The sequence below is a fragment of the Chelmon rostratus genome, chromosome 16, assembly GCF_017976325.1.
Source record: "Chelmon rostratus isolate fCheRos1 chromosome 16, fCheRos1.pri, whole genome shotgun sequence".
In the NCBI taxonomy this organism is placed as follows: domain Eukaryota; kingdom Metazoa; phylum Chordata; class Actinopteri; order Chaetodontiformes; family Chaetodontidae; genus Chelmon; species Chelmon rostratus.
Genome location: NC_055673.1, coordinates 4095695 through 4120618, shown reverse-complemented (window position 1 = coordinate 4120618; position 24924 = coordinate 4095695). Strand labels below are relative to the sequence as shown.

Below are 24924 nucleotides of genomic sequence, written 5' to 3'. Positions count from 1 at the left end.
ATGCAACAATAAAGAAGGTTATTATAATCAGCACAGTTTAAGGAATGACATGATTCGGTGTCGACCCCTAAATAAATATAAATACAAGATGATTTGCAAATGTAAACTTATTATAAATGTGATGTCAATTTATATTTCACTGGAAGTTATTCAAGGTTGTAAAGATTTTTCTTTTTTAGGAGGAGGAAAAAATTGTAAATTTGCAAATAATAATATAAAATATCATTAGAATTTAAGATTTACTTCCACATCTAAATATATTTACACGTGTGATGCCTAAGTTAAGAAAAAACACTCTGCTGTACTGTATCCATTCATATTATGTCATGCACATATCTAATTAGGAGTTTGGCAAACATGTCTGTTATACATATATTAAAGTAAGAATAAACTTTATTGACCCCACACTGGGGAAGTTAAGTTGTTACAGACAGCAATAATAAAAGGAGACAGAAAATGGACAAAAAAAGACAATTAAAAGGACACATATGCTATATGATAATGTATTATACTTATTTTGTAGATATAAAAAATGCTGCAGTAACAGTTATACCATATCTATTTTACATGGTACCTAATGCTGAATGAGAAGTACTAACAGTGAGGATAACAGTGGACCTGTGCCTTAGCATAAACCGAGGTGACAGTTCCCCCACCACACCACTAGACGGCGGAGTCTTACAGTTTCAATGATGGGCTCGCTTGTCTCTCGCCTGCCGTTGACGTTGTACTTTCTGGACGTACCGTGAGCCATCAGCTGGTATCTAAAGCGATAAACCGTCACTTGGGATACAATTACATTAATTTTAACCACAGACCGCCACTTATTCCTCTATTTTCATCCTACTCCGCCTAAACCACATCGTTATATTCTAACCGGTAAGTGTGTGACTGTATTACGCCTTTATCCACATCCATTCTCGATTTTGAAAACAAATGTGTGCCAAATTGAATTGCAGTTTATGGATAGACTGCTAGCCGCTAGCAATTTGCACGTAGTAACGTTACACAGATTTTTTTTAAAGCGTTGTTCTCTCATAAAAATGTCGCTCTTGTGTGCGGGTTTTCTGTCGAAAGTGCGTCTCGTCTTGTTGATTTTACTGCGCAACATTTGTGTAAATTAGATTTTAGCCCTGCTGGTCTGCTGTCTGCTCCCCATCACGACCCCTCCCTCTTCTGTTATTATGGGAGTCACAGTGTTACAGCATAAACTGGTACTGGTATTTGGAGGCCTTAATTTTGAGAATTATATGATAAAATAAATGTGTACATATCACAGAAGTGATGGCCAACACTCCACGCCAATCCCAGATCAATGGCACTGGATTTCTAAAACAGTTGCTTTATTGAATGGAGTGTTTCAGGGGGTGGAACTTTAACAGTGATGTGTTATTCTACTACTGTCTTTGGTTTTCAGGATCGGTAAAGATCAGTGATGTTCTACACCTGTGGTCCCAACGAGGCTATGGTGGTGTCAGGTGAAATGATCATAATCAAGAGCATGTCATTGTTGTTTTTGTTGAGATTTGAAGGGTACCTGTAAAATTTCCCTGATATTCAAATACTTAGAGATATTTCAAACTGCTAAGATAATAACAGGGGGTTATTTTATTCATATCACTCAACCTCAGTCACGTCTGAACTGATTTGAGGCTCTGCTTGGTCTCTCATCTCTCCCAGGCTTCTGTCGGTCTCCTCCACTGATGATAGCTGGAGGCCGAGTGTTTGTCATCCCGTGCATTCAGCAGATACAGAGGTTGGCAAAAGTCAAGAATATTTGCTGCGTTTAACTCCTTCATTTACATTTAATGTTGTTGGCATTTGTGAGACTGCTTTTAAGTGACATTTATACTAGATATGCAACTGATGGCAAAAGTCAGTAAATGATATCAGTAAAAAGCTGATAAATATGATTAGCAAATTTGCAGTTGTAGTCCTAGGATGACTGGTGGACACAAATTCAAAACAGTGGCCGCCTTTCACCTCTTTACCAAATGAAAATGAGTCGTGACATCTGTGCTGTTGTTTGATAATGTCATTTGTGCTGTACATAAACCATTCCTTACCTTATAAGAGCAGTTTGAGTTCTATCTTCTTGTCAAATTAAACATACTTAGCCTGCATGCTAGGACACATTTGGGTCTTCCAATGCACATCAGTGTCAGTCCATCATTTACCACTAGACGCAATCTTTGGTTTGTCTGAGTGTGTTCCTGGCCTCGATCCTGTTCCTGTAAAATCCTCCACTCAGCGCTTGCAATACAAGTACAAACCAGAAATTACTATATGTTAATTTCTACCATTAGAACAGTGGATAATCAATCAATAACCATCTCATCCTTTATATGTCTTACCCTGCCTCTCTCCAGGATCTCCCTGAACACTCTGACTCTGAATGTGAAGAGCGATAAAGTCTACACTCGCCATGGCGTGCCCATATCTGTAACTGGGATAGCTCAGGTCAGTGATCAGCACTGCTCACTTGCTCAGGGGGCCAGGTGTAGGCTAATGGACAAATTGTTGGCCCATCATGGCTCCTCCACATCTCTGATCATGCAAGATCATGTTTACCAAGCAAAGCTGAGTTTCAACCACATTTGACAACAGATTTCTCATCTGATTTTTTTTAGATATCAGAGCACAATCTATTGATTCGCATATAAAACCAGCTGCTGTTCGGCTCTTATTCATTGTGGCCGTGGGGAGCCATTTCTCTGTAGTCTTAATAATAAACGAGTTGCTGTTTCCCCCAGATGAAGATCCAGGGTCAGAATAAACAGATGCTGGCTGCAGCCTGCCAAATGTTCATGGGCAAGTCGGAGCCTGAGATCGCTCAGATCGCCTTGGAGACGCTGGAGGGACACCAGCGGGCCATCATCGCTCACCTCACTGTTGAGGTAAGGACCTGATGGTTGTTTGTTTCAATGTTTACTGGAAAAGGTTCATGTTAAAGGCTTGTTTATGTCACATTGCTTTCCTGACTGTAAAGGGACACAAAGCCCTACATCAACATCTGCATCTGGTGCTAAAAACTGGCCTGAACATGTGAAATATCTAACTTGCGTTGTTTTCATTCTCTGGTGGGTACACCACTCTAGCTTCCACAACACAGTAAACATCTTCCTCTCACAGGAGATTTACAAGGACCGAAAGAAGTTCTCAGAGCAGGTTTTTAAGGTGGCTTCGTCTGACCTGGTCAACATGGGCATCAGCGTGGTCAGCTACACACTCAAAGATGTCCACGACGACCAGGTAAATGACACAATGTTTGATTTGATGTGCATTTAAAGGTTTGATATGTTAGAATTTTAGTTTAAAACATGTGAAAATTAACAAAAATTCTGAACAGAATGTGAAGAAATAACAGTTCTGATGTTACGTCAGAGACATCTATGCTTTGTCTGGCAGATATAGCTACTGAAATTAGCATGCTAACCAGCTAGCCCCAGACCATTTTGTCTCATCACACCACTTTGTACCTCAAGAGGCAAGTGGTCTGATAATATAGGTCAGGATTTCAGAGGTGGGCCCTGACGGGTGTCCAACCTCCCTCTCGTTCCTCTCCCTTATCACGCCTGTCTTGTCCCTGCCTGAATCTGCCATGTCTTCATTGTCCCTGGAATCAGAGTCCTGCTTGGTACCATTATCAATCACCTTGGCGCTGTGTTCCCTGTCGTCAGACTGCCCTCAGTCAGGCTGTATTCCATCTCTGTCTGAAATCTGCCTTGAGCGGAGAAGGTACATTTGAACTTTTCTACGTCTTTCTGGTGCGCAGGATTATCTGCATTCACTGGGGAAGGCTCGGACAGCCCAGGTTCAGAAAGACGCTCGCATTGGAGAGGCCAAGAACAAGAGAGATGCTGTGATCAGGGTGAGTAACGTCATGTTCTCTCCATCCTCTAGGATACTGTTATTCCTGTGAAGTGTTTCATTTCAACTTGCTCCAGGCAAACACAACAGGCTCCAACAGGATTTGTTGGAATTGCATTCTTTATTTTAAGAAGCAGTAAGGCTTGATCATCTCGTTTTTACAGTTTTTAGAGTATAAAATGTAATTTGTCTAAACCCTTTTCCTCATTTCTAGCATTTCCATCCCATTTTCTAGAGTTGTTCTTATTGATCCCTATTTTCCCCTCATTTCTCTGTTCCTTTTCTCTCTCTCTCTCTCTCTCCCTCTCTCTGTCTCTCTGCAGGAGGCCCACGCGATGCAGGAGAAAGTGTCAGCCCAGTACAAGAATGAGATTGACATGGCAAAGGCCCAGAGGGACTATGAGCTGAAGAAGGCAGCCTATGACATCGAAGTCAACACTAAGAAGGCTGAGTCAGAGATGGCCTACCAGCTGCAGGTACACGAGAGTGAATAAGAACTGGCTAATGTTATTATTTGACCGATGAGTTGGATCTTTGTAGAGTCAAATTTGAGACAGAGTTTGTGCATAAGTGCCTTGCATAGCATTGGTCAGCGCATCCCGGTTATTATCAGGATTCTGGTCCCTGAACAGTGTTTGTTAGTACAGAACATGATGGGAAATCAAGACACAGCTGCTCACAGATGATCAGAAACCAGGGTACTGTTTGAACTATGTGTACAGGGATACAAATAACCAGATAACTCATGTTCCATCTAAACATCACATCCCAAATAAGATCAAAACCTGCACAGATCAGATTGGCTGAGATGGGGACAAATCAAGACACAGCTGCACACAGATGATCAGAAACCTGTACAGTGATAAAAATAACCAGGTTTCTCACATTCAGTGTAAACATCAAATCCCATTTATCAAAACCAGAATGTGACTCAAACCACATGGTAAATTCACTCTTTTTCTGACTGGAGCTAATATTTTATAATATTTAATGACAAAATATTATATGTACTGTTACACTGCATCTTCCTTTTCCAGGTAGCGAAGACGAAGCAACGTATTGAGGAGGAGAAGATGCAAATCCAGGTTGTTGAGCGGGCGCAGCAAATCATGCTGCAGGAGCAGGAGATCACCCGCAGGGAGAAGGAGCTGGAGGCCAAGGTGAAGAAGCCTGCAGATGCTGAGAGGTACCGCCTGGAGAAACTGGCTGAGGCACAGCGGTGAGTTGCATGGCTTTGTTGTCTTGTTGCTGCTCTTCCAAAGCAACAGGGTGGTGTTGTGAGTTGGCGGCCTTCGAGCTTTAAGTGACCCGAATTTAAGGCCCTCGTGACTGCAGTAGTTTCTCTGTTGATGTTTGCCTAGGCAAGAGCCTGAATCCCTGTTGTTCTGTGGCTGAGGTGACCCTTGTGGAGGATTGCAGAAAACGTTTCAGTGGATATCAGTTGTTTTTCCTCTATTATAGCAAACTGCTAGCCATCCTAGCCAGGTGGAACTTTGGTCAGATCCTTATCCTCACTTTGCAGCTTTTTATAGCCATTGACAAATTGATTTTAAGGAACCAAACTTTATGTATCATAGTGACATAGTGTAAAGTCATTATACATACTACTGTACTTCTATTGAGGGAATCAAAATGATAAATGAAAATAAAGATGAGACACAAGTCCTGCCTCATGTTGTAGAGTTGTTCTAGTTGTATCATTTTTCTTGTTGACTTTCGGCTGCCTGACTCTGCATTCTTCTCTCCCTGTCCAGGATTAAGTTGATCATGGAGGCAGAGGCCGAAGCCGAGTCCATCAGGGTGAGTCACAGATCACTAAAGTAGAATCCCAACTCACTTGTCTTCAGCTTTCTGAATAGTTTAAATGGAAATAATGGCGATCATATTTTGTGAAATATTGGCCTTATGCCCACAAGCTTTCTAATTATGTGTGAGCCAAATTCTAAGAATGTTCCTTTTTTGGGACTGTGTTTTCTGGTAAAGTAAGCCCATCCTCTTGTCTTCAGATCAAAGGTGAGGCTGAGGCGTTTGCAGTTGAGGCCAAAGGTCGTGCTGAGGCAGAGCAGATGACGAAGAAGGCAGAGGCCTTCCAGCAGTACAAGGATGGAGCCATGGTGGACATGCTGCTGGAGAAACTGCCTCTGGTGAGAGACAGCAGATTGTACAGTCCAAAACAGCCACTAATACCTGTTATTTTATGCATCTCTGCTGTATGTGGGTAGTTTGTGCTTTGGTCCATCGCTGGGTTCCACTTATTGTCCGAATTACACTTAATTATTAATTATTATTAACACATTGACAGATATGGTAACTTTACAATCAAAGGACAAATTGAAATAGAGCCATGGTGGACTGATTACATGCATTAAGTCTCATACATAAATATTACAAAAATATTTTAAACTAGTTTAAACTAAAATCATATAGCCCAATAATTATGATATTTTTCTAATCAACATTTATTTTAAATCGTGGCATATTTATTACAATCATCATCGGCATAATCAGAATTTATTTAATTAATTCAGTTCACTGTTGTTTCTCTGACTCAGTTACTTCATGTTCTTCGTGTGTCACCTGCATTTGAAAGAGTTTGCAAAGTTTTGATTGCGGTTTTAACGTTTGGTGATGTCTGACTTCCACCAGATGGCAGAAGAGATCAGCAAGCCTCTGTGTGAAGCCCACAAGGTTACCATGGTGTCCAGTGGAGGTAGAGAGGTGGGCGCAGCCAAACTGTCAGGAGAGGTGCTGGACATCATGACCCGCCTCCCAGAGGCAGTGGAGAAGCTGACCGGAGTCTCCATCTCACAGGTAACACATGCACACATGCACTCAAAGTCAATTGACCACTTTCCATATAATATACTGTATTTTACTGGACTTGCTTTCTCTGGTCTGACAGATGTCATGTCAAATGCTAAACAATGCTTTGAGAGTTTGTCGCCACTTATTGATATTTTAAAAAATGATAAAATGAAAAGGCTTCTCTTTCTTTCCCTCTTTCGTTCCACTCTGCAGGCAACTTGTACCGGCTGAAGAGAATCAACCAGTCTGGATACCAGGCAGATCTACTCTCCCACTGTCTTATCAGCTGCCTGGAGTCTTTGCATGAGTCTGCAAACACTAACAGCCTCTTTCCTCGACCCACATTTCTGTCTTTCATCACCTGTATAACTGTTTCCCCCATGTAGCTCTGTTAACATCTTGCTGTGTTGTGAAGAAAGGTGTACACTTTCTGTTCTTTTTTCCCTTTTCTTGAAACTCTTTATCTGTCTCATTTTGTCTAAGTCTCTCCCGCTGTCTGTGTTGACCTTTAATGTCTCCTCCGTAACTGCCTGTACGCTGCCTTGCTGCCAAACCTCAAGTGCATCTTAATATGAAGGTTGTATACAAACATACATTCACAACCTTCATTTACTAATTCCACTAACAATATATAGTCCAATACTAGACCAAACCGTCACGCTTTATGTTTTTCTGACAGAATTGATGGTGGAGATGGTCAGCCCTTAAGTCTTTGAAGGTATCTGGGATGGTTACAAACAAACAGGTTGTTAAAATTGTAATAACATCTGTAAATCTGTACGGCATTAATATGTTAGATTTTTTTTTTGATTAATATGTTGGCTTTCTTTTAATCTCTTTGTTTTCTTTATGTGGTCTCCATCTTCTGTGTCTTCTGATGTCTTCTAGTCTTGTCCTTGTGGATCATTCTTAACATTTGGAGGATTTTAGGGGGATATTTTGTGCAGACCTTTTGCTTAGGGAGTATAATATAGAAACAATCAGACAATGAAAGCCAGCACAGGGGCCCTATACCACACTTCTCTTTATAGCAAATGTGATGCATGTTCATTAACCCTAACTCACCTTTAGTTCTGTCCTCCCTGACCTCAGGTTCTACACTAAGCACTTCTGTATTTAACATGTTCATTATCTAATTGGTAGTTTTATATTTATCATCAGAGCACTGCGATGGTCACTTTAAACCTAACCTCACCCTTTTCCAAAAAACACTTAAGCAAAGCAGATCAAGACCAAAACAGAAGGCTGGACCTGGATCCTGTGGTTCAGGTTCCTTCGAGACTTTGCCGCCGCACAGCCCAGTAATACATGCATTGTACTAAATGTATACCGTCAGTTAAGTGGTGCCATTTGTGTTAGAGTGGCCAGTTATGTAGCAGCTCTCCTAAAGGTGGAGCCTGTGAAACTAAAGGTAAATGTGGTGTAAAGTAAAGCTTCAACCTTCTATTGTAGCAGTGGGAATACCACAGTGTTATGAGGTAACTGCACTGAAATGCTGAACTGTATATCGTTATGGTTTTTTTGTTTTTCTTTAATGAAAGCTAATGTGAAGAGATATGAAGGAAACGCTAAACAGTCTGTTAGATTAGTTATTGTTAAGTGATGTCGGCTTGTACTTCATGGAAAGGGATGTTTAAGATTTGATATTTGACGTTCACAGCAAACAGTCCATTGTATCCATCTCTAACCTCGTGTAATCCTTCTTGTGTGTTGTGTATTAGTAATTTCTCATCTTGAAGTCAATGCATCGGCCACGCAGAATGATATTATAGTGAAGGTTTAGGAGCGAGCTCTGAGGGGTCAGCTCCTAAAAAGTATTCCAGTTCGCCTTACACCCGAACCCTATCACACTGTCACCCTCTACCTCACCATGACCTCTTGCTGGGTATCCGAAACATGTTTCATGTTGATGCTGTATCTTTTTCTGGTATTAGCGTGCATTTTAAGGCATCAGAAGCTACTGAAACATTTAAGAAACTTGCAATCAAAACAAGCACTGCAGTGAACAAAGAATAGTCCTTTCTTTGTCCTCCATGACATTCATTTTAAATGGCTCACTAGTTGTCTGTCTGACTGTGTTCTCCGCACTGCTGATTACTGTACAGCCAAATGCATTGAAATGGCTTTCTGAAGGTAATTTTATTTATTTATTAATGATGAGCACTACTGTGTTATGCATGCATTGATACCCGTCACACTTTTCACTGTATTAACTATATTTAATTTGCAAATGCAGGAGTTTTCAGTCAGGATGCTGACCTTTACACTGGAATTACCAAAGTAGGAGGAGATTACGTATTGGCTGGCTATAGAAAAGGAAATGTGATCTTTGTTCTTCTGTAATGGGATGTTTTAAGTGGCACTACATATGGATATAGATGTATTTATAAAGTATATATTTGATATTTGATACAGTAGCACTGTTTACTTCACAAGTCACCATTAACAACTCTTCTAACTCTTACTAACAGCAGCCCTGGTGTTTCATGTTAAATGTATTTAAACTATAGTCAAGTTTAGTAGAGTTTTCTGTGTTATTTGAAATCCTGCTGTAGTTTGCTGGCAAAGTTCTGCCAAATGGAAGGTACCACTTTGTTGCTTTTTAATTCAGGAAATTTGTGTTTGTAGGAAAATGTTATTGTAGAAACCTGTACACAATAAACTTGTCATTAAATTGCAAAAGGGAAACTTTACTCCTTTACTGTTTCTGAAAGCAGAATAATTGAATCCTGAATTCTGCCATGTTACTTATTAGTCTTACTTTGCTCATGTATTGTTTCTGTTTACACATCTGATTTGTGCATGTTCTTGGCTTTGTATTTTTGTTATAGTTTTTTATTTTTTATTTTCATCAATAGACATGTTGTGTTGCTTTTGAATTGTAACTGCTCTATGTTTTTTATGGGGACCCCGTGATGAACAGCTCTCCCATGCATGGTGGGGTCCTAATAAACGTTTTTTTCTCAATATTTTTAAGGTTTTTCTTTCATTGATCTTCCAAAGAATATTTATGTTGATTTCAGGTATCTGGTTCTCACCTACGCATCTCTTTGCAGCAACAGTGCCTTGCTCAAGAGTAGCCTGGTGGTGTAGTCGCTGTTGTTGCATCTTTATTTATTTGTCAACTGATTCAAATTAGCAACCGTCTGAGCACAACCCTGGATTTTGCTCTAATGCTAAACACATGATAAAATTCTGCTGACAAAAGAAGTGAAGCTGTATCCGTGACAGCGTGTTTCGTGTATGGTGGATACAAGAAGACTGCAGCATTGACAGGTTTTACAATTGGAATTGAGGCTTTTGAAATTAATTTAATAAATGCGTTATGCTGAAGAACACACCAAAATCAGACCAAATTCTACAAAGAAACTGATGTGATGTGCTTAACCCGAACACTGACAGGAGAATCTTCAAACCGGAAGGCGCTGAATGGACACTGGCAGCTCTGTCAAGTTAGCTAGAGACAGCCAACCTACCACAGGAAGTAAGAGAATGTTGTCTTCAAAATTAACATAGCGCCTGAGAAAAACATGCATAAATTTGTATATAAAACAAAATAAAAACTCTCAATGGAACTAATACATTGCATCTAGAGCGACGTCTACTGCCAAATAGACAGTCAATATCGTATCTTGATCATGTTATTTGGCTATGGAGAACCAACAATTATTATATTTAATCACGATTTCCATGTATGTTGTAGATGCGTTCATAAGACACCGGAAGGCCTAGTATTCCTCTAAAAACGCAACGGATATTAAGCAATATGGGTATTATTTTGAAAAATGTGACCGGACACGCAACCATTTAACTGTTTGACTGACTTGACTCTGCTGAGGAGAGCTGGAGGGAAAAAAAGGAAAAAAAAACGAAGAAAAAAAACGCATATCTGAGGGGTTTGAGGGGCGGATTTGGACAAAGTTTCCCAACTGTCCCGACCCGAGGAAGCTCCGGGGGGGTTGACGGGGAATCGATTTCACCGGTAATTAACAAAAGGAGTTATTGGTCGGTTGTTAATTATCTGTTATTTTCAGTGTGTCTGAGAGCACTGTCGTCCCAACCGCCGGAAGTCTGCATGAAGCTGCGTCTGCAACAGAGGCAACGGCGTCGACGTTTTTTTTTCTGTCTTCGTTTTTTTTTTTTATTCGCGACTTTTTTTCTCTTTTTTTATTTTCTCTCAGCGAGATGAGCAGGGAGTGAGGATTGGAGGCGTAGGGAGCGCGGATGTTTGTGTTTACTACGCGACAAGCTAGTTAAGCATATGAATATACAGGCCTCCTCGTAGCTAGTGCAAGCCAGCGAACAAAAGGAGAAAATTAATGGAGGCAAGTTAGCTAACGTTAGCGCCCCTTGTCTTGTTGCGTTAACCAGCTAACGCTAGCCATGTTTGTTTACAACTCAGATATCTCATTAAGCGCTGGCCAGCTGGTTAGGCTCTCCCAGGCTGAGAGCTGTGCAAGGGGCTCCCTGAGTTAAACGATTTATAACTAATTCATATTTACAAGATTTCACCAATCACCGCTAACGCCAGCCCGCAGCTAGCAGTGCCTCAGTTTTGGAGCCAGCTTGTGCCCTTCGTCAAAAATGGCTCTCAGAGCACTGAAACGTTGACTTTGTATTGCACTAATAACGGCCCCCAAGTTGCTTACAGTCTGTGAGAAATTAATTAATTTGCTTCAGAGCTTTGCCCCATCTTTTAGCTGTAGTTTGTGCAACTACAGAAGGGATAGGAGGCTCATGAAAAACAACGTAAAACAAGCCTTGAGTTATGCATTGCCAATGTTTTGCATGAAATATGTCGTTACATCAGTTGTTTCAGACTTAATTTTGTTGTGTATTACTTTTTTATGTTGAAGTTTATTTTTCATGGGCCTATATGTCCCTAAAGGACTAAACAGTTACCAGTTATGTTAAATATCAGTTAAGCTTTACTAACATGTAATTACATGCATGCTTTTCTTGGTATGCGAGCAATATTGTTATGCATGGCATTCCCAATCTTGACATGCATACAAAAAAACAAACTTCTTTTACTATTGGTCTATAATATTAGCAAAGTGTGAAAAATAAAGTGCAAATGCATGCCAAAATAGTCCTGTGAAACTATGAAACTTCCTATTTTGTGCTACAGAAAACATGTTGTCTATGTGTCAGTGGGAGATGATCAGGAAACAGATCAGAGTTTTGATAATGAAAAGATAGACAGTGGTCTTTTAAACAGTGAGTGTTGTCTTCAGCAAACCATATGCAGTCTTAGAAAGGATGATGCTTTCAGCCCACACTGTGTAGCATCTAGTTTGGGAAAACAGGCCTCTGTGTTACTTTTTCCAGGCAATTAAAAGTTTATACACAGCCTTATTTTGTACTCCAAAACTAGACTCAGTAACGTATTGCTGAAAAAGCAACCACTCTTAAGATTGTGTAAATTGTTAATAGCAACACATGCTGTGTAAGGGACTAGAGATGAATTGCATGGGCTGTGTTACAAAACATCATCAAAAGCCTCAAAGACTGATTATGTTGAGTGCCAACTCTTGCCTCTTCTGGCCTGTTGATTTTTTTGGTCCATCCCTGAAGTGATGAACATCTTTATCTGATTCCTCTCACATCCTCTGCTCTGCATCTGATCAAAAAATTAAATAATAATAATAAAAAAAAAACCTAATTGCTGAAATTTAAAAGCATTTTCCTTCAACAAGTCAGTTTTGTAACAGCCATTTTACACTTTTGTAATGGGATGTCTCAATGCAATGGTTGCAAAGTGGCATATTTAGAAGAAATGTTAACCAGCCACTACTAAAATTTAGGCTGCTGACTTGTGTTTGTATTCCACAACATGTCCAGTGTGTCAGGTGATAGAGGAGAGGATATATGGAAAGGAAGCAAACTAAGATGATTGAAACGCAGCCATGCATGGTCTCGTTTCACATGACAGTTAAGAAAAGAAGAGCCTAGCAAGAAGGAGGAAGAGCAGGAGAAGGACAGGTGTTTTCTAAGTGTGTTGCTTTTTAATTACAGAAATAATGGACGATTCCCATTTCAACTCATCATACTTTTGGTCTCCCGTCCCCACTGTACAAGGACAGGTAGAGACAACCTTATTGTTGGAATTGTCTTGAAATACACATGGTATAGTGGTATGTGCTATGTCAAAAAATACGCGGAAGCAATTATCACTTTGAATGGAAATACTTTAAACATTACATAACACCAGACAATGATTTGACCCTGAACATATTGTTAATAACACCACCGAATAATGCTCACGTAGTTGGTGAAGTTGGCTTAACCTCACATTGAAGTTATTTGAATATGAGTTCTTGACATGGTGGGGGTTCACTTGATTACATGATCACTCCTATCCCTCTCCTCTCTCATCTCTTCAACCTCTCTTTGTTCCTTTTTTCATTTACTTTTTGCATCTCACCTTGCCTTCGTTCTCTGTTCTCTCCCATTGCCTTCTTTTCCTACGCTGTCTTCTCCCTACATGGATCTAAACCCTTTTCAACGCCCATCCTTGACTCCCACCATCTGCTAACTTAATTCACTCTTTTGCGACCAACTTCTTTCCTCCTTGTTGCCCTTCTTTGTCTTCTTCCCCTCTCTCTTTGTACTTTGTTTCCCCCCTCATCACACACATTTTCTGTTACCTTTATTGCCTCTCCCATCTTCCTTACTGCCTCTATCACCTCCATCTGTGTTTTTCCTCATGCAAACTTAACCCATCCTTCACTCCTCTTCTCCACTTCCTCCCTTGTGTCTCTCCTTAACTCTCTTTCCTCCTCTTTCGTCCTTTCTCCTTTCAACTTCTTCTAATCTGCCTCGCCTTCCCTCCACACCCTTCTCACCACCTCCCTTGTTTATCATTATATCACTCTGTTTCCTTACCTCTGTTCATAACCCACCCATCTTACTCATCTCTTACGGCCTCCTTCCTAATGCATTTCACCTTTTATCTAACTTCCCTGTTCTCACCTCCTCTGATCCTAAATCACTTCATCACCCATCTTCACCCTGCCGACCTTGTGAATTGTCCCTATGTTTTACCCTCACCCATCCCGTACTTCTTTCTTCTTTACTACTTCACCTTTCCTCCTCTCCTTCCTTTTACCACCAACCCGCCCCTCTCCTCATCCCTATCTAGATTGAGAACGCCATGTTCCTGAACAAGACAAAGGAGCAGCTAGGCCCAGAGAAGACCAATGCGCCCTCCTTCCCTCACTCATCTGCGTCTTCCACCTCCTCCCCCCACTACCCCACGGCTGTGCTTGCCATCCCCGGCTCAATGGACGCAGGGGCCGGGGTGCGGGTGGTTCCCAAACAGGAAGGAGGTGGGGGTACTGCAGGAGGAGGTGGTGGTGGTGGCAACAGCGGCACCACACCTTTAAGTGTGGTCGGGGGACACCTACATCAGTCGCACACCTCCCAGAACATTACCGTTGTGCCTGTTCCTTCTACGGGTATCATGACTGCTGGTGAGTGGGCTACCGTGTCCTTTTTCCTGTGTGAATCATGACATTTCCCTCTCCATTTGTCATTTCTGTATAGTCTTATTAAATTTGATTGTTGGTGTCACTTTAAAATGTGTGCTTCAGAGTCAGGAACACAAAAATATTTAACTGCAGCAGTTGCGAATTTTGATCTAAACAATTTCCTTTGTATCTATCAAAATCTCTGTATAAGCAGCAGTTTTAAAGTACACGATTGTAAAGGAATATTGATCTGAATGATTTGTAAAAAAAAAATAGAAAGACAATAGCACCTTGACAAGTCTCTTCTTTCAGTGCCACGGCTTTGACTGTTATACAAAGTATTTTTGTGGCTTTAAATATTGGCAGTGTCTGTAATGATGGTTATTTGGACAATGCACATATTGGAGGAATAGTAGCCAAGAATGCCAAGAGAATTCATGTAAAATGTTTGTTTTGACCAAATGGACAGCCAGATCACAGTTTCTCTTTTCCTCTCAGCGGGGTTAGTGATCACCACCCCTCAAGGCACACTGGTCCCCACTGCCTCCACGCAGTCATTTGTAACTGGACCCCACACTGCCACCACCATGATAGTGTCTGCACTGCACCCCTCAAACACAGGTAAAACACAGGCGCAGTCATTTCAAGTTTTAATGCAAACTGCAGTTTGTTGGATAATGGTACATAAGTGTTGTCAAAGATTATGCTAGGTTTTAACATGTATTTTCAGCAATGACTTGCATTACAATCTACACAATAAAACGCATGGCTAAAAACTGGCCAATACTGTTTGCCAACGAGCAGCTCTAGTGGAGCAGGAGGCAGCACTTCATTCCAGGGCACCATGACACAAACTTATAGACAATGATTCCTTATTAGTTTGATGTGATGATTTTTTTTTCGTAGTATTTTGAATTAGTCAAACATTTCATTTCCTGAGGTCAGATCAGACACAGAGATTCCTGTTTTCTACCCACCATTTATTCATATTTTTGTCGTTACATCCATGCACATGCAAGCATACACACACTTGTGTATGTCCACACACTTTCATAAGATTTTGTGTTGTTCCTGACCAAGGCAGCACATCATCTGCATAGCAACTCATGTAGGTGATGTGTGGGACTGATTACGTCACATTTTTCCGTCTCTAATAGATGCTGTCTTCACACAACATTCCCCAACTCTCCCTTCCTTCTCTCTCTTTTGTCTTTCCTTTCCTTTCTTTTTACTTTTCTTTTGTTTCCAGACAAGAAGGAGGACATTGCTATCCCTCCTGCAGTTGTTATGCCGACGCCATCAAAGCGAGGCAGGAAGAGCAAACAGGTGATGGGAAGAGTGGCTGGAGTGGGTGGGGTACTCCCTCCAGGAAGTGATGCATTAATATTGGCGCACCTTGCCGCTGGTGGACAGGTGAGGCTCTCCTGTATTCCTTTTCTTTTGCTTATATTTTTTGTTAGACTTCTGAAATAGTTGTTACTTATTTTCCACACTGCATGAACGGTCAGCGCTTGTGTTGTTCTTCATAACTAATATATTGTTTCTGTGTTAAAGCACCACACCGCTGACCCATATGACCTGTCAAATGATGAAGATGATCATACCAACAAAGATGGCCCCAAATCCTACAGGTAGACAAGCATTATTGTTAATTGCATCACAGACTTTTTATGAAACATCTGTCAGTGCATGAACTAAAGACACACAAATCTACTTGTGAGCCTACATGTAGCCCATTAAATCTCCTTGACTGTTTGGTGTGCCATAAAGGTTTTCTCTCTCTCACTCCTCACTTGCAAAGGTGTCGGATGTGTGCAGTGACGTTCTTCAGCAAGTCAGACATGCAGATCCACGCCAAGTCCCATACCGAGGCCAAGCCCCACAAGTGCCCCCACTGTTCCAAGTCTTTTGCCAACTCCAGCTACCTGTCCCAGCACATCCGCATCCACAGCGGGGCCAAGCCCTACACCTGCACCTACTGCCAGAAAACATTCAGGCAGCTCAGTCACCTACAGCAGCACACACGGTACTGGTTTGAGTGGTTTGTGTGGTCCTCTGTGTGTGTGTGTGTGTGTGTGTGTGTGTGTGCGCGCGCGTGCTTGTGCATGTGGTTTCTATTTTTTAAACACTTGTGTGAGCCTGTGTGTGGTGACTGATGTAGGGAGGAATGGGCAGGGAGTTGGGGATGTGCCGGGGGAGTGTGTTGACAGTGTAAAGCTCTTTTTGCATGGTCTAAGCATCACCTTTGAAGGTGCAGCCTCGTACCAACCCTAAATCATCTTTCTATGCTTGTTATTTTTTATGTATTTATCAATGACGATCCTTTCTGTTAACTAATTAATTATCAGGACAGGAGGCCAGCTTCATCATTAAATTTAACAGTTGCTTTGATCACTTACGAGCTGAAATCCCCTCGGAATACATGAGAGCCTGGGTGCATAAATGTCATAGTCTTTGGTAGAGATGAACTTACAGTTCCAGTTACCACCAAAGTATAAATTTAGTCAGCAGATGATTGCTGTTACCTTTCTCATCCTGCTGGTGATACTGTCACAAGCATGGTACTGCATGCATGTTGCTTTATCTTAGTTATTCTGTTTTCTTTGGATTCATCTCTGCTTTCACACAACTTCTTCTAACATCCCCTTTGGTATGAAGTACCTGCTGGAGGCCTTTCTAAACCATGTGTAGAATTAAAACACTGCATTTTCATTTGAATTTCATGTCAAATGGAAAAAGCAGTGAAAATTTAATTTTGGCTAAGGTTACATAGAGTGCTGCAGGGAGGTTTTTTTGTATGCCGACACGGAAGTTGGCATTGCACTTACCATTATTTCTGATTATTGCAGAAAATAATCCCTGGGGCAAATAGAAGTTTTGGATACTTGCATATTTTATTCAACAAAATAATCTTCGCAAATTAACACCACTTTTGTAAGTAAAAGGCAAACATTAGGCTATAATTGACCTACACCATGATCACAGGACTAAAACGTCACCACCACTAAGATTCCTACTACACCATACTACATACACTGTACTATAAAGTGATAAATCTACTGGTTGGAAATTTTGAGTTAGAATAGTTTGCAAGGACTTGTGTATAAACACAATGAGGCCGTAATGGTTGACTAGCAAGTAAATGAGTTTCCCTCTATGGTGGGATGATGTTGAATGTCCCCGGCAACCTCTGTGGTCTCATTTAGTCACTTGGTATCAACCACCGTTTTTAAGACGCGTTAAAGGTTAAAAATTCACATGTTCAAATTCAAATCTCCTTAGCTTGTGTTAACAACGGACCTTATTTCAGACATCTAACCAAAAACCTGTACAAAAAACCCATTGACTTCAACACAAGGGAACCGGAAGTGCATTCTGCATTCCTGCAGCACTCTGTTGGAGAGATATCGTTTCTGAATGACAAAGTTGATTATTAGATAGTGAAGATGCTGTCAACTGGAAAGTCAGTGTGTTATTTTACTCACACAAGTGTGAGTGCACTATGCATACTAACTTAATATGATAATTTACCCCCTTAAAACAATGCACACTCCCTACTGCTTTTGCCATTCTTTTACTGCACTGAGTCTGCCTGCATGTTTTACACTACCTCATGATCATATTTCTAAAACAGATAAAGCCACTAATCTGTCACTGAGAATGATTTTACTTGCATTACATGTAGCTATGTGTGACCATGTTAAGTGATGAAAGCAACCGACTCCCATTCATACTGCTATGATTTTACGTTTGACCTTGTCTTTCACCTTCTTTGTGTTCCCATTTCCCTTATTGCCATGCACTGAGTTTTCTTTGTGGGTTTCAGGCCATTAATTTTAAACAGGGAGATGCGTTCCACTGGCCTGCCACTCGTCTTGAATTTACATTTTAGCTTGACTGCAGCAGAGTCTGACATTCATAGACACACTCACACTCCACCCAAAGCAGGGCACACCAAATGGAGAGACTGCGAGAGAGAAAGAGAGAGAGAAAGAGAAAAGCGTGACTGTGCTTGCTGTATGTTTTTGTTCTGTGTTTTCACAACTCAGACACAGCACAAAGAGCACACTGTCGAACTTAATGATCTGTGATCAACGCAATTGATCGCAGATCCTGTTAACTTTAACGCATGATTTCAGTTCATCGTGAAGTTTGGTCATGCTGTAGCTTAAAAATATCTCGCTTTTTCTCTCTCTGTTTCTCTCCCTCCACCTCCTCACCCCTCGAATCCTGGTTTCCCGTGTTAGAAACCACACTGAGGCCAAGCCCCACAAGTGTCCCCACTGCTCCAAGTCGTTTGCCAACTCCAGCTACCTGTCCCAGCACATCCGCATCCACACCGGGGCCAAGCCCTACACCTGCTCCTACTGCCAGAAAACATTCAGGCAGCTCAGTCACCTACAGCAGCACACACGGTACTGGTCTGGGCTGGGCTGTGTGGGTTCGAATGGCCGGATGTGTTTTAATGTGTGCATGTATGGGAGCAGGTGTGTGGACAGTCTTTTTGCATTGAAGTTTTTATGTGTCTTTCAAATTTGGGAGGCAGGCTATGTTAGGGTGGAGGTTTGTCACAATATCTTTTTTTAATTAATTTTCAGTTCTTACACAGAGTGGCCTTAACATTTTGTTCACATCAACAACAGGTTACCTGTCAGCCACAGCATAGTGATTTCCTGCCTTGGATGGTTTAATGCTTTAGAGTGTTTATTGATGCTATATTTGCCTTTTCAAAGCCGTGATTCACAGCTTCTTGCCTCATCATACAGTGGTCTAAAGGCAGGGTGAAGTGTGAAGGGGTACAAATAACCACAAAGTATTTTTACAATTTGAATTATTAAACAGTTAATAAAACCACATACCAAAAGGAATTTCCCTTTGTAAAAGTAGAAGAAAATACAATATGAGAAAGCAGCAGGTTAAGCCACAAAGCTTTGATCTAAATGCCATTAAAATGTCCTCAATATTTTGACGTTTATTTGTGAATGACGGTAGATGACAGATGTCGAAGGAGGAATGTGCACACTGCATTCAAATTGGCTTAACACTATGTACAATATGTGGAGGACGAAGATTCTTTATTGACACAAAATCATACTCAGTACAACATAGCGAAATTTTTCTGCGCGTCTCTGAGGAGCAGGCTTAAGAGAATACAAATTAAAGATCCACTATAATGCACATCACTCACATTTTCATTTTCTTTATGTAAGTGCAGCAAGAAAATGTCAGTGTAAGTAACTAATGGTGTGCCAAACTGGCTTTTCAGGATTCACACTGGTGACCGACCGTACAAGTGTAACCATCCTGGCTGTGAAAAATCTTTCACTCAGTTGTCCAACCTACAGGTAAAATAATTCACAGGTTTGATCCTTGGTACTGAACTGATGGCATTTTCTACTGGAAGGCTTAAATTGCCTACCTATATTTTTCTCTACTTGTTGGCCAAAACATGAAAGTAAACTTTATGTTTAGGCCACATGAAAGCTAAGAAAAAATGGAGTGAAATTATTTTGCCATCTCCAGTGTAGTCAAGATCCATTTAACATGTTATTGGCCCATTGGTTGTTTTTTTCGGTGTTTGTGATAGAATGTAAGGTCTATTTACTGATCGTGCAAAAGGCTGTTGATCCCAACCCTCACCTGTATCTCTGTATCCCTCCCCGCAGTCTCACCGTCGGCAGCACAACAAAGACAAGCCGTACAAGTGCCACAACTGTAACCGTGGTTACACAGATGCTGCCAGCCTGGAGGTGCACCTGTCCACACACACCGTGAAACATGCCAAGCTGTTCTCCTGTGGCCTCTGTAACCGATCCTATACCTCGGTAGGGTGTTAAACTTAGTAAAACATCAGATATAGTACTCACACATGACTCTGGTCTTGCTATGAGAGAGAAGAAACATAAGGAGAGAGTTGACAGGAATTGGAAGCTTGGAGAATGCATACTGCAAGTATTACAGTCCATAATAGTTTATCTATCAATCCGATATACAGTATATTTATATTTATGATTAGCGTGTTTTGATTTAGTGAGTATCTTGAGTTCTGTCCTCAGTCTGAATATTATTTTTTTTTACAATGAAAGTACTTAAATACACAGAAATTCATTGTTGACTTGCCGTGCATCCCCACTAATCTCCTCAAGTTCGACTTCTTTCTGTTTGTCATGGTTGACTGGCTATTTTTAACCAGATTTCATGCACCAACACAAATGTTTTAATGTACCAGGTCATTGTCATGAAAAGATGATCTGCTCTATATGCTGCTGTGAGAAAAAAATGGAGAGCATTTTAAGCATTATTTTAATTCCACACAGTACCAATGTTAAGAGAAGGAAAGACATTTTGTCTATAAGACACTGGTGATAAATTCTATAAGACTTACTTATTGGCTAAATGTTCATTTGTCAGGCAAACCACACGAAATTTGCTGAATATACTTTTTGGATGTATAGGTATGGAGGGAAAACAACCAGCTATTTTTATTCTATGAACTGTACGAATGAATTAAGCAGATCCCTTTGTTCAGTTTTTTTCTTTCCTGCCATCATGTCCTTCTTCTGTCTCTCCCCATCTCCAGGAGACATATCTAATGAAACACATGAGGAAGCACAACCCCGACCCACTAACAGTGGCTGCAACAGTAGCTGCTCAGCAGGCCCAGGGTCTTACGCCAGGCGGAGGAGGGGGCAGAGGCAGAGGCCGTGGCCGAGGGAGAGGGGGTGGGGGCAGAGCAAGCCAGCTCCAAGGCCAGACCAACCCAAACAACACCACCCAGAACCCTAACCCTGGACCCCCAGGCAGCTATCAGTCACACCAGCAGCCCGCAGAAGCTGTGGTTCAATGCCCATTTGACCTGCACCAGTACAAGACAGTGTCAGCCAGCGAGATCCAGTACAAACCAGTCACTGTGGCAGACCTGCCAGTGACACACAAAGACCTTTGCCTCACCGTCTCCACATCAGCCATACAGGTGGAGCACATGAACTCTTAGGCTGCATCTTCCCATTCTGTTGGAGGATTACTAATTGTGTCTGCAGTGTAAAAAGGTCCATAAGAACAAGTAATTTAACGGTATTCAGTTTTACAGTCTTCTAAAACAAGAAAAAATGACTACTAGGGTGAAAATGTTTACCACCCTAATAGCCAAGTGCAAGTCATGTCATTTATTTATACTTTTCTGGATTTGACAATGTAACAAGACACTAGTGAAGTTAGTTTAGATGAACTTCCCGGTGGCTTAGAGTGACTTTATTTTGAAAGGGGTTGATTTCAAAGATACAAGTAAAATTTAGTCCACCCAATGTCAGTTTCTTCCTTAATTTCAAGAAGCTTTAATTCGGAGTACAACGTTAAATTACTTGTGACAACACAGATATTTTACACTGTGCTTCTCGATTCCTGAGCCCACTTGTGCCAAGTATCTCTCAGTAGAAATGCTGGTCTAGGACACTGATAGAAGTTGTTTATTCCACAGCCTGTTTGTGAAGACTTTACCAAAACTGAATTGGGGATCAGTTATGAATAAGATGGTGATTAAGTCCAGACCTGAATTTCTCAAAAGCATCTTTTGTCTAATTGCATGTTTAATCAACTCTAAGTCAGTGGACCAGTCATCAGCTTACTTGCTTTGTGAAACACACTTCATACACTGATCCTAAACCAGCAGTCCTGTCTGAGAACCTTGATAAAAGAAGCTCACTGGTGTCTCTTCTCTTTCTGTATTGCATTATTTGCAATAGGCATCATCGGTGGACGAAGGTGTAAAATATCTGTAAAATAATAAATTACACTATTCTCTGCACATTTATGGTCCAGAGAATTATGTAAATTTTGAACACATTCAGATCACATTAATCTGAACATTCTCCATTATTTCGTTCAAGCCAAAACAAGGGAGAGAAACAAGGCAAGGAATCCTGATGAAAGACTGTAGAGATTCATAATCGTGACTGAGACGGCAGGGCAGTGGTATCGATCTGAAAAATGAGGAAGGACTAGGTAAATAAGCGCGAATGACTTTTAAATGACACTGCCAAGATGCCGTGGACAGCAGAGGCTGGATGAAAATGACTGAAACTGAGCCTGAGAAAAGACCACAAAAAGGGGGCAGCAGAACGAAAGGGATGTGGTGTATTATGGGATTAGGCTAAAGCCTGGGGCTGAATCTCAAAGTGTGCATTTCAGAAATCATGAGGTCCTTATTTACACCCACGTCCCTTCAGACACAGAGGAGTAGAGGAACCATTTCTTTGTCAGAGCCCGAAGTATTGAACAAAAGAGACGGAACAGTTCAAGAATGCACTAAATGCGAGGAGTCTGCTGCAGAGCAAGATGGAAACACAAGAGAAGAGGGGTTGGTGGGGTGGGAGGGGTCAAAAAGAAAGCACTTGATGAAGCTTGTACTTCATGCCTATGTTTGTCATCATTGTACTTTTTTTTTAATATATCATGTATTTTTCTACCAACAGAGGAACGTGTGAACAAACTCAAAGAGAAAGCATAGTGAGTGCATGAATGTGAAGGGAACAGAGAGAAAAGTCCTAACGGAACACACACCCACCCCCCCACCCGCTTTTTTTTTTTTTGGTTTGTTTCTTTCTATTCAAAGAAGGATGGTTTGCTATCCTCCAATGAGCAAAGACAGCCCAACTTGTCATTGTCAGGGCAATTGTTGGAGAGATAATGACTGTGTGAAAAAAATGGCTGACAGGTACTGTTATCGATCTTTTTTTAAAGAACTTTTCATACATATTATTACTACTTTCATTATAACTGTATTGCAAATGTTACCCACATTATTATCAATCTGAGGCATTATTGTATTGCAGTATGCTGTACATAAAATAGATAGAAAATACTTTTTCATCTGTAAAAGGGAAGTATGTCCTGTATAAAGCATATATAGAAACTAAAGGAACTCAAATTAATAAGTACCAAATCATTGGCTGTGTCCCAGGTCACCTTGAAGTACTGATGAACTGTAACCTCCGTGCTCAGCAAAGCCTGAAAAAGAATGATACATTCCAGGCCTAAGAAGTTTGGGAATTGTTCAAAAAGTTGGTTAAATTATGATAAAATGATTTTTTTACTTTTTCTATACTGTATGACTGTGCAATCCTTCCTGCAGTTTCAACCACACTCGCCCATTGCACTTGCCGATATTCAATCTAATTGTTGATGTTTCCTGAAATGGTTTGGTTAACTGTGTTAATTTTGTATTAATCGTTATCACACTGTTCGGCTTCCTTCCTTCATGAACACTTCTACAAATGAGCCGAGAGTTTAACTTGATGATTGAATAACATGAAACGAGGCTGTGACACAGGTGACCTGGGACACAGCTGCCATGTTTTTGTGCACAAGCTATCTCTACCCAGTCAAAATGTTCAAGCCTGTTCAACTGGCTGATTGTCGTCATGTATTCTCCTCCATGTATTTCATTGTGTCTTTTTATGAAAAATAACACATTTTCAATATTCTTGTTAATGTTATTACTGATGCTCCTGATAATAATACAATTATTAACTGCCCTCTTATGCTACACTCTTGCATACTGTATGCACAGTTACACCTCTTGCTCATCTGAACAGACTGTTTCTTCCCTTAAGGAGAATAAAGTTTGAAAACAGTTTATGATGAAGATACTTAATTGTCTGATTTGTTTTAGTAAAATCCAGATTGTGTGGCACTGAGTTGAATGTATGTGAGGGCCGAGTTGTGTCTGATTTTTGTTGACTTAGAATTGTAAAAGCCCTTTTAGAATTTTGGTGTATAGATTATCACCTTTTTTTTCAGCAACAGATTACCTTTATTTAATTTATTATTTATTTACCTTTTTATTTTTTTTTTTAAATCTTTTTATTTAAGATCCATAAGCAACATGATGGTGTAGAAAATTAAAATTAATAGTAAACTGCTGTTTGGAAAGCAGTTAACAATGTGTAAAAGAAAGAGTGAGGAGAGTGTCCAAGACAACAGCCCCCACAATTCAAGTTACTGTTTGAACAATTTAAATTGTGCTGTAAAAGAGAAATAAATATATATTTTAATAACCTATTAGTAGTTTGTCAGGTAAGTGATGCAGAATGTTTTTTTTTTATCAGAAACAAAAACATTTTCACAGAAAAAAGTATAATATAATGACTGTGTTTGTGGGACTGTTAGTGATCAGCACAGTTTTATAGATCATCTGCGCTGACAGCAACCATTGAAGCAACTAAAAGACAAAACCTCTGGACATTTGAGTGTGCAAAAAATGCAGTGGTGACAGATTGTTTGTGGGTTGACGTTATGACAGTCTGTTTGGGTTTGACCCCTGAACTCTCAGTTCAAACTAGTTGTATTTTGCTGTAATGAAAGAATAAGTTAAAAGCTAGTATAAACTATACATTGTAGTAAAATTTAAGCACACTATTACATCAATTGCCATTTAAAGTGAAAAATAAAAAGCCAGGAAATGTATATAATTAAATGCTAAAAAGACCATGGACCTAAAGAGGGATGGATTCAAAATTTCAATGTCATTAAATATGATTAAAAATGAATGGGGGTGTATTAAATTTCATCAGTGGTGTAGATGGAGTGAAGCATGTGACTCGTTTGATTACTGCTTCAGTCAGACCAAGTCATTGGTCTGCGGCACGGAGGCAGCGTTATCCCGCCCGAGCGGGACACCCGGTACGGCGCAACAAGCATGTATAAAGGAGGGGGCGGGGTTGGCGCTCTCTCAACCAATCACGGCAGCTTGTCCGAAGCGCCCACCAAAACATTTCAA

The 24924-nt window shown here is 40.6% G+C and overlaps 2 protein-coding genes across 4 annotated transcripts; both read left to right on the top strand.

Moving 5' to 3' along the window:
- The first annotated feature begins 743 nt into the window (after nucleotides 1-743).
- Nucleotides 744-7544, top strand: flot1a (flotillin 1a). 2 transcript variants are annotated; one of them, XM_041955230.1, is made up of 13 exons: nucleotides 744-879; nucleotides 1418-1478; nucleotides 1681-1756; nucleotides 2370-2460; nucleotides 2754-2897; nucleotides 3133-3252; nucleotides 3776-3871; nucleotides 4194-4346; nucleotides 4908-5089; nucleotides 5625-5670; nucleotides 5877-6014; nucleotides 6517-6681; nucleotides 6889-7544. In XM_041955230.1, exons 2-13 carry the CDS (start codon nucleotides 1436-1438, stop codon nucleotides 6904-6906), a joined length of 1272 nt encoding a protein of 423 aa, XP_041811164.1. In that variant the 5' UTR covers nucleotides 744-879; nucleotides 1418-1435; the 3' UTR covers nucleotides 6907-7544. The 2 variants fall into 2 exon arrangements, with proteins under 2 accessions (XP_041811164.1, XP_041811165.1); XM_041955231.1 differs by lacking the exons at nucleotides 1418-1478; nucleotides 1681-1756 and having other exon boundaries at nucleotides 779-879.
- A 2975-nt stretch (nucleotides 7545-10519) lies between these two features.
- Nucleotides 10520-23943, top strand: znf384a (zinc finger protein 384 a). Of its 2 annotated transcripts, XM_041955500.1 has the most exons (11): nucleotides 10520-10657; nucleotides 12694-12761; nucleotides 13820-14150; nucleotides 14646-14768; nucleotides 15397-15560; nucleotides 15702-15778; nucleotides 15949-16173; nucleotides 18395-18562; nucleotides 19414-19492; nucleotides 19814-19972; nucleotides 20728-23943. In XM_041955500.1, exons 2-11 carry the CDS (start codon nucleotides 12699-12701, stop codon nucleotides 21139-21141), a joined length of 1803 nt encoding a protein of 600 aa, XP_041811434.1. In that variant the 5' UTR covers nucleotides 10520-10657; nucleotides 12694-12698; the 3' UTR covers nucleotides 21142-23943. The 2 variants fall into 2 exon arrangements, with proteins under 2 accessions (XP_041811434.1, XP_041811435.1); XM_041955501.1 differs by lacking the exon at nucleotides 18395-18562.
- The last annotated feature ends 981 nt before the right edge of the window (nucleotides 23944-24924 follow it).

What these genes read in the sequence shown, in the direction of transcription:
- flot1a (XM_041955230.1), top strand. Translation starts at nt 1,436, where the DNA reads ATGTTCTACACCTGTGGTCCCAACGAGGCTATGGTGGTGTCAG. An exon ending in TGCATTCAGCAGATACAGAG is followed by an intron (nt 1,757 to 2,369) that starts GTTGGCAAAAGT and finishes GCCTCTCTCCAG; the next exon opens with GATCTCCCTGAACACTCTGA. An exon ending in CTGTAACTGGGATAGCTCAG is followed by an intron (nt 2,461 to 2,753) that starts GTCAGTGATCAG and finishes TGTTTCCCCCAG; the next exon opens with ATGAAGATCCAGGGTCAGAA.
- znf384a (XM_041955500.1), top strand. Translation starts at nt 12,699, where the DNA reads ATGGACGATTCCCATTTCAACTCATCATACTTTTGGTCTCCCGTCCCC. An exon ending in TCCCCACTGTACAAGGACAG is followed by an intron (nt 12,762 to 13,819) that starts GTAGAGACAACC and finishes ATCCCTATCTAG; the next exon opens with ATTGAGAACGCCATGTTCCT. An exon ending in GTAACCGATCCTATACCTCG is followed by an intron (nt 19,973 to 20,727) that starts GTAGGGTGTTAA and finishes CCCCATCTCCAG; the next exon opens with GAGACATATCTAATGAAACA.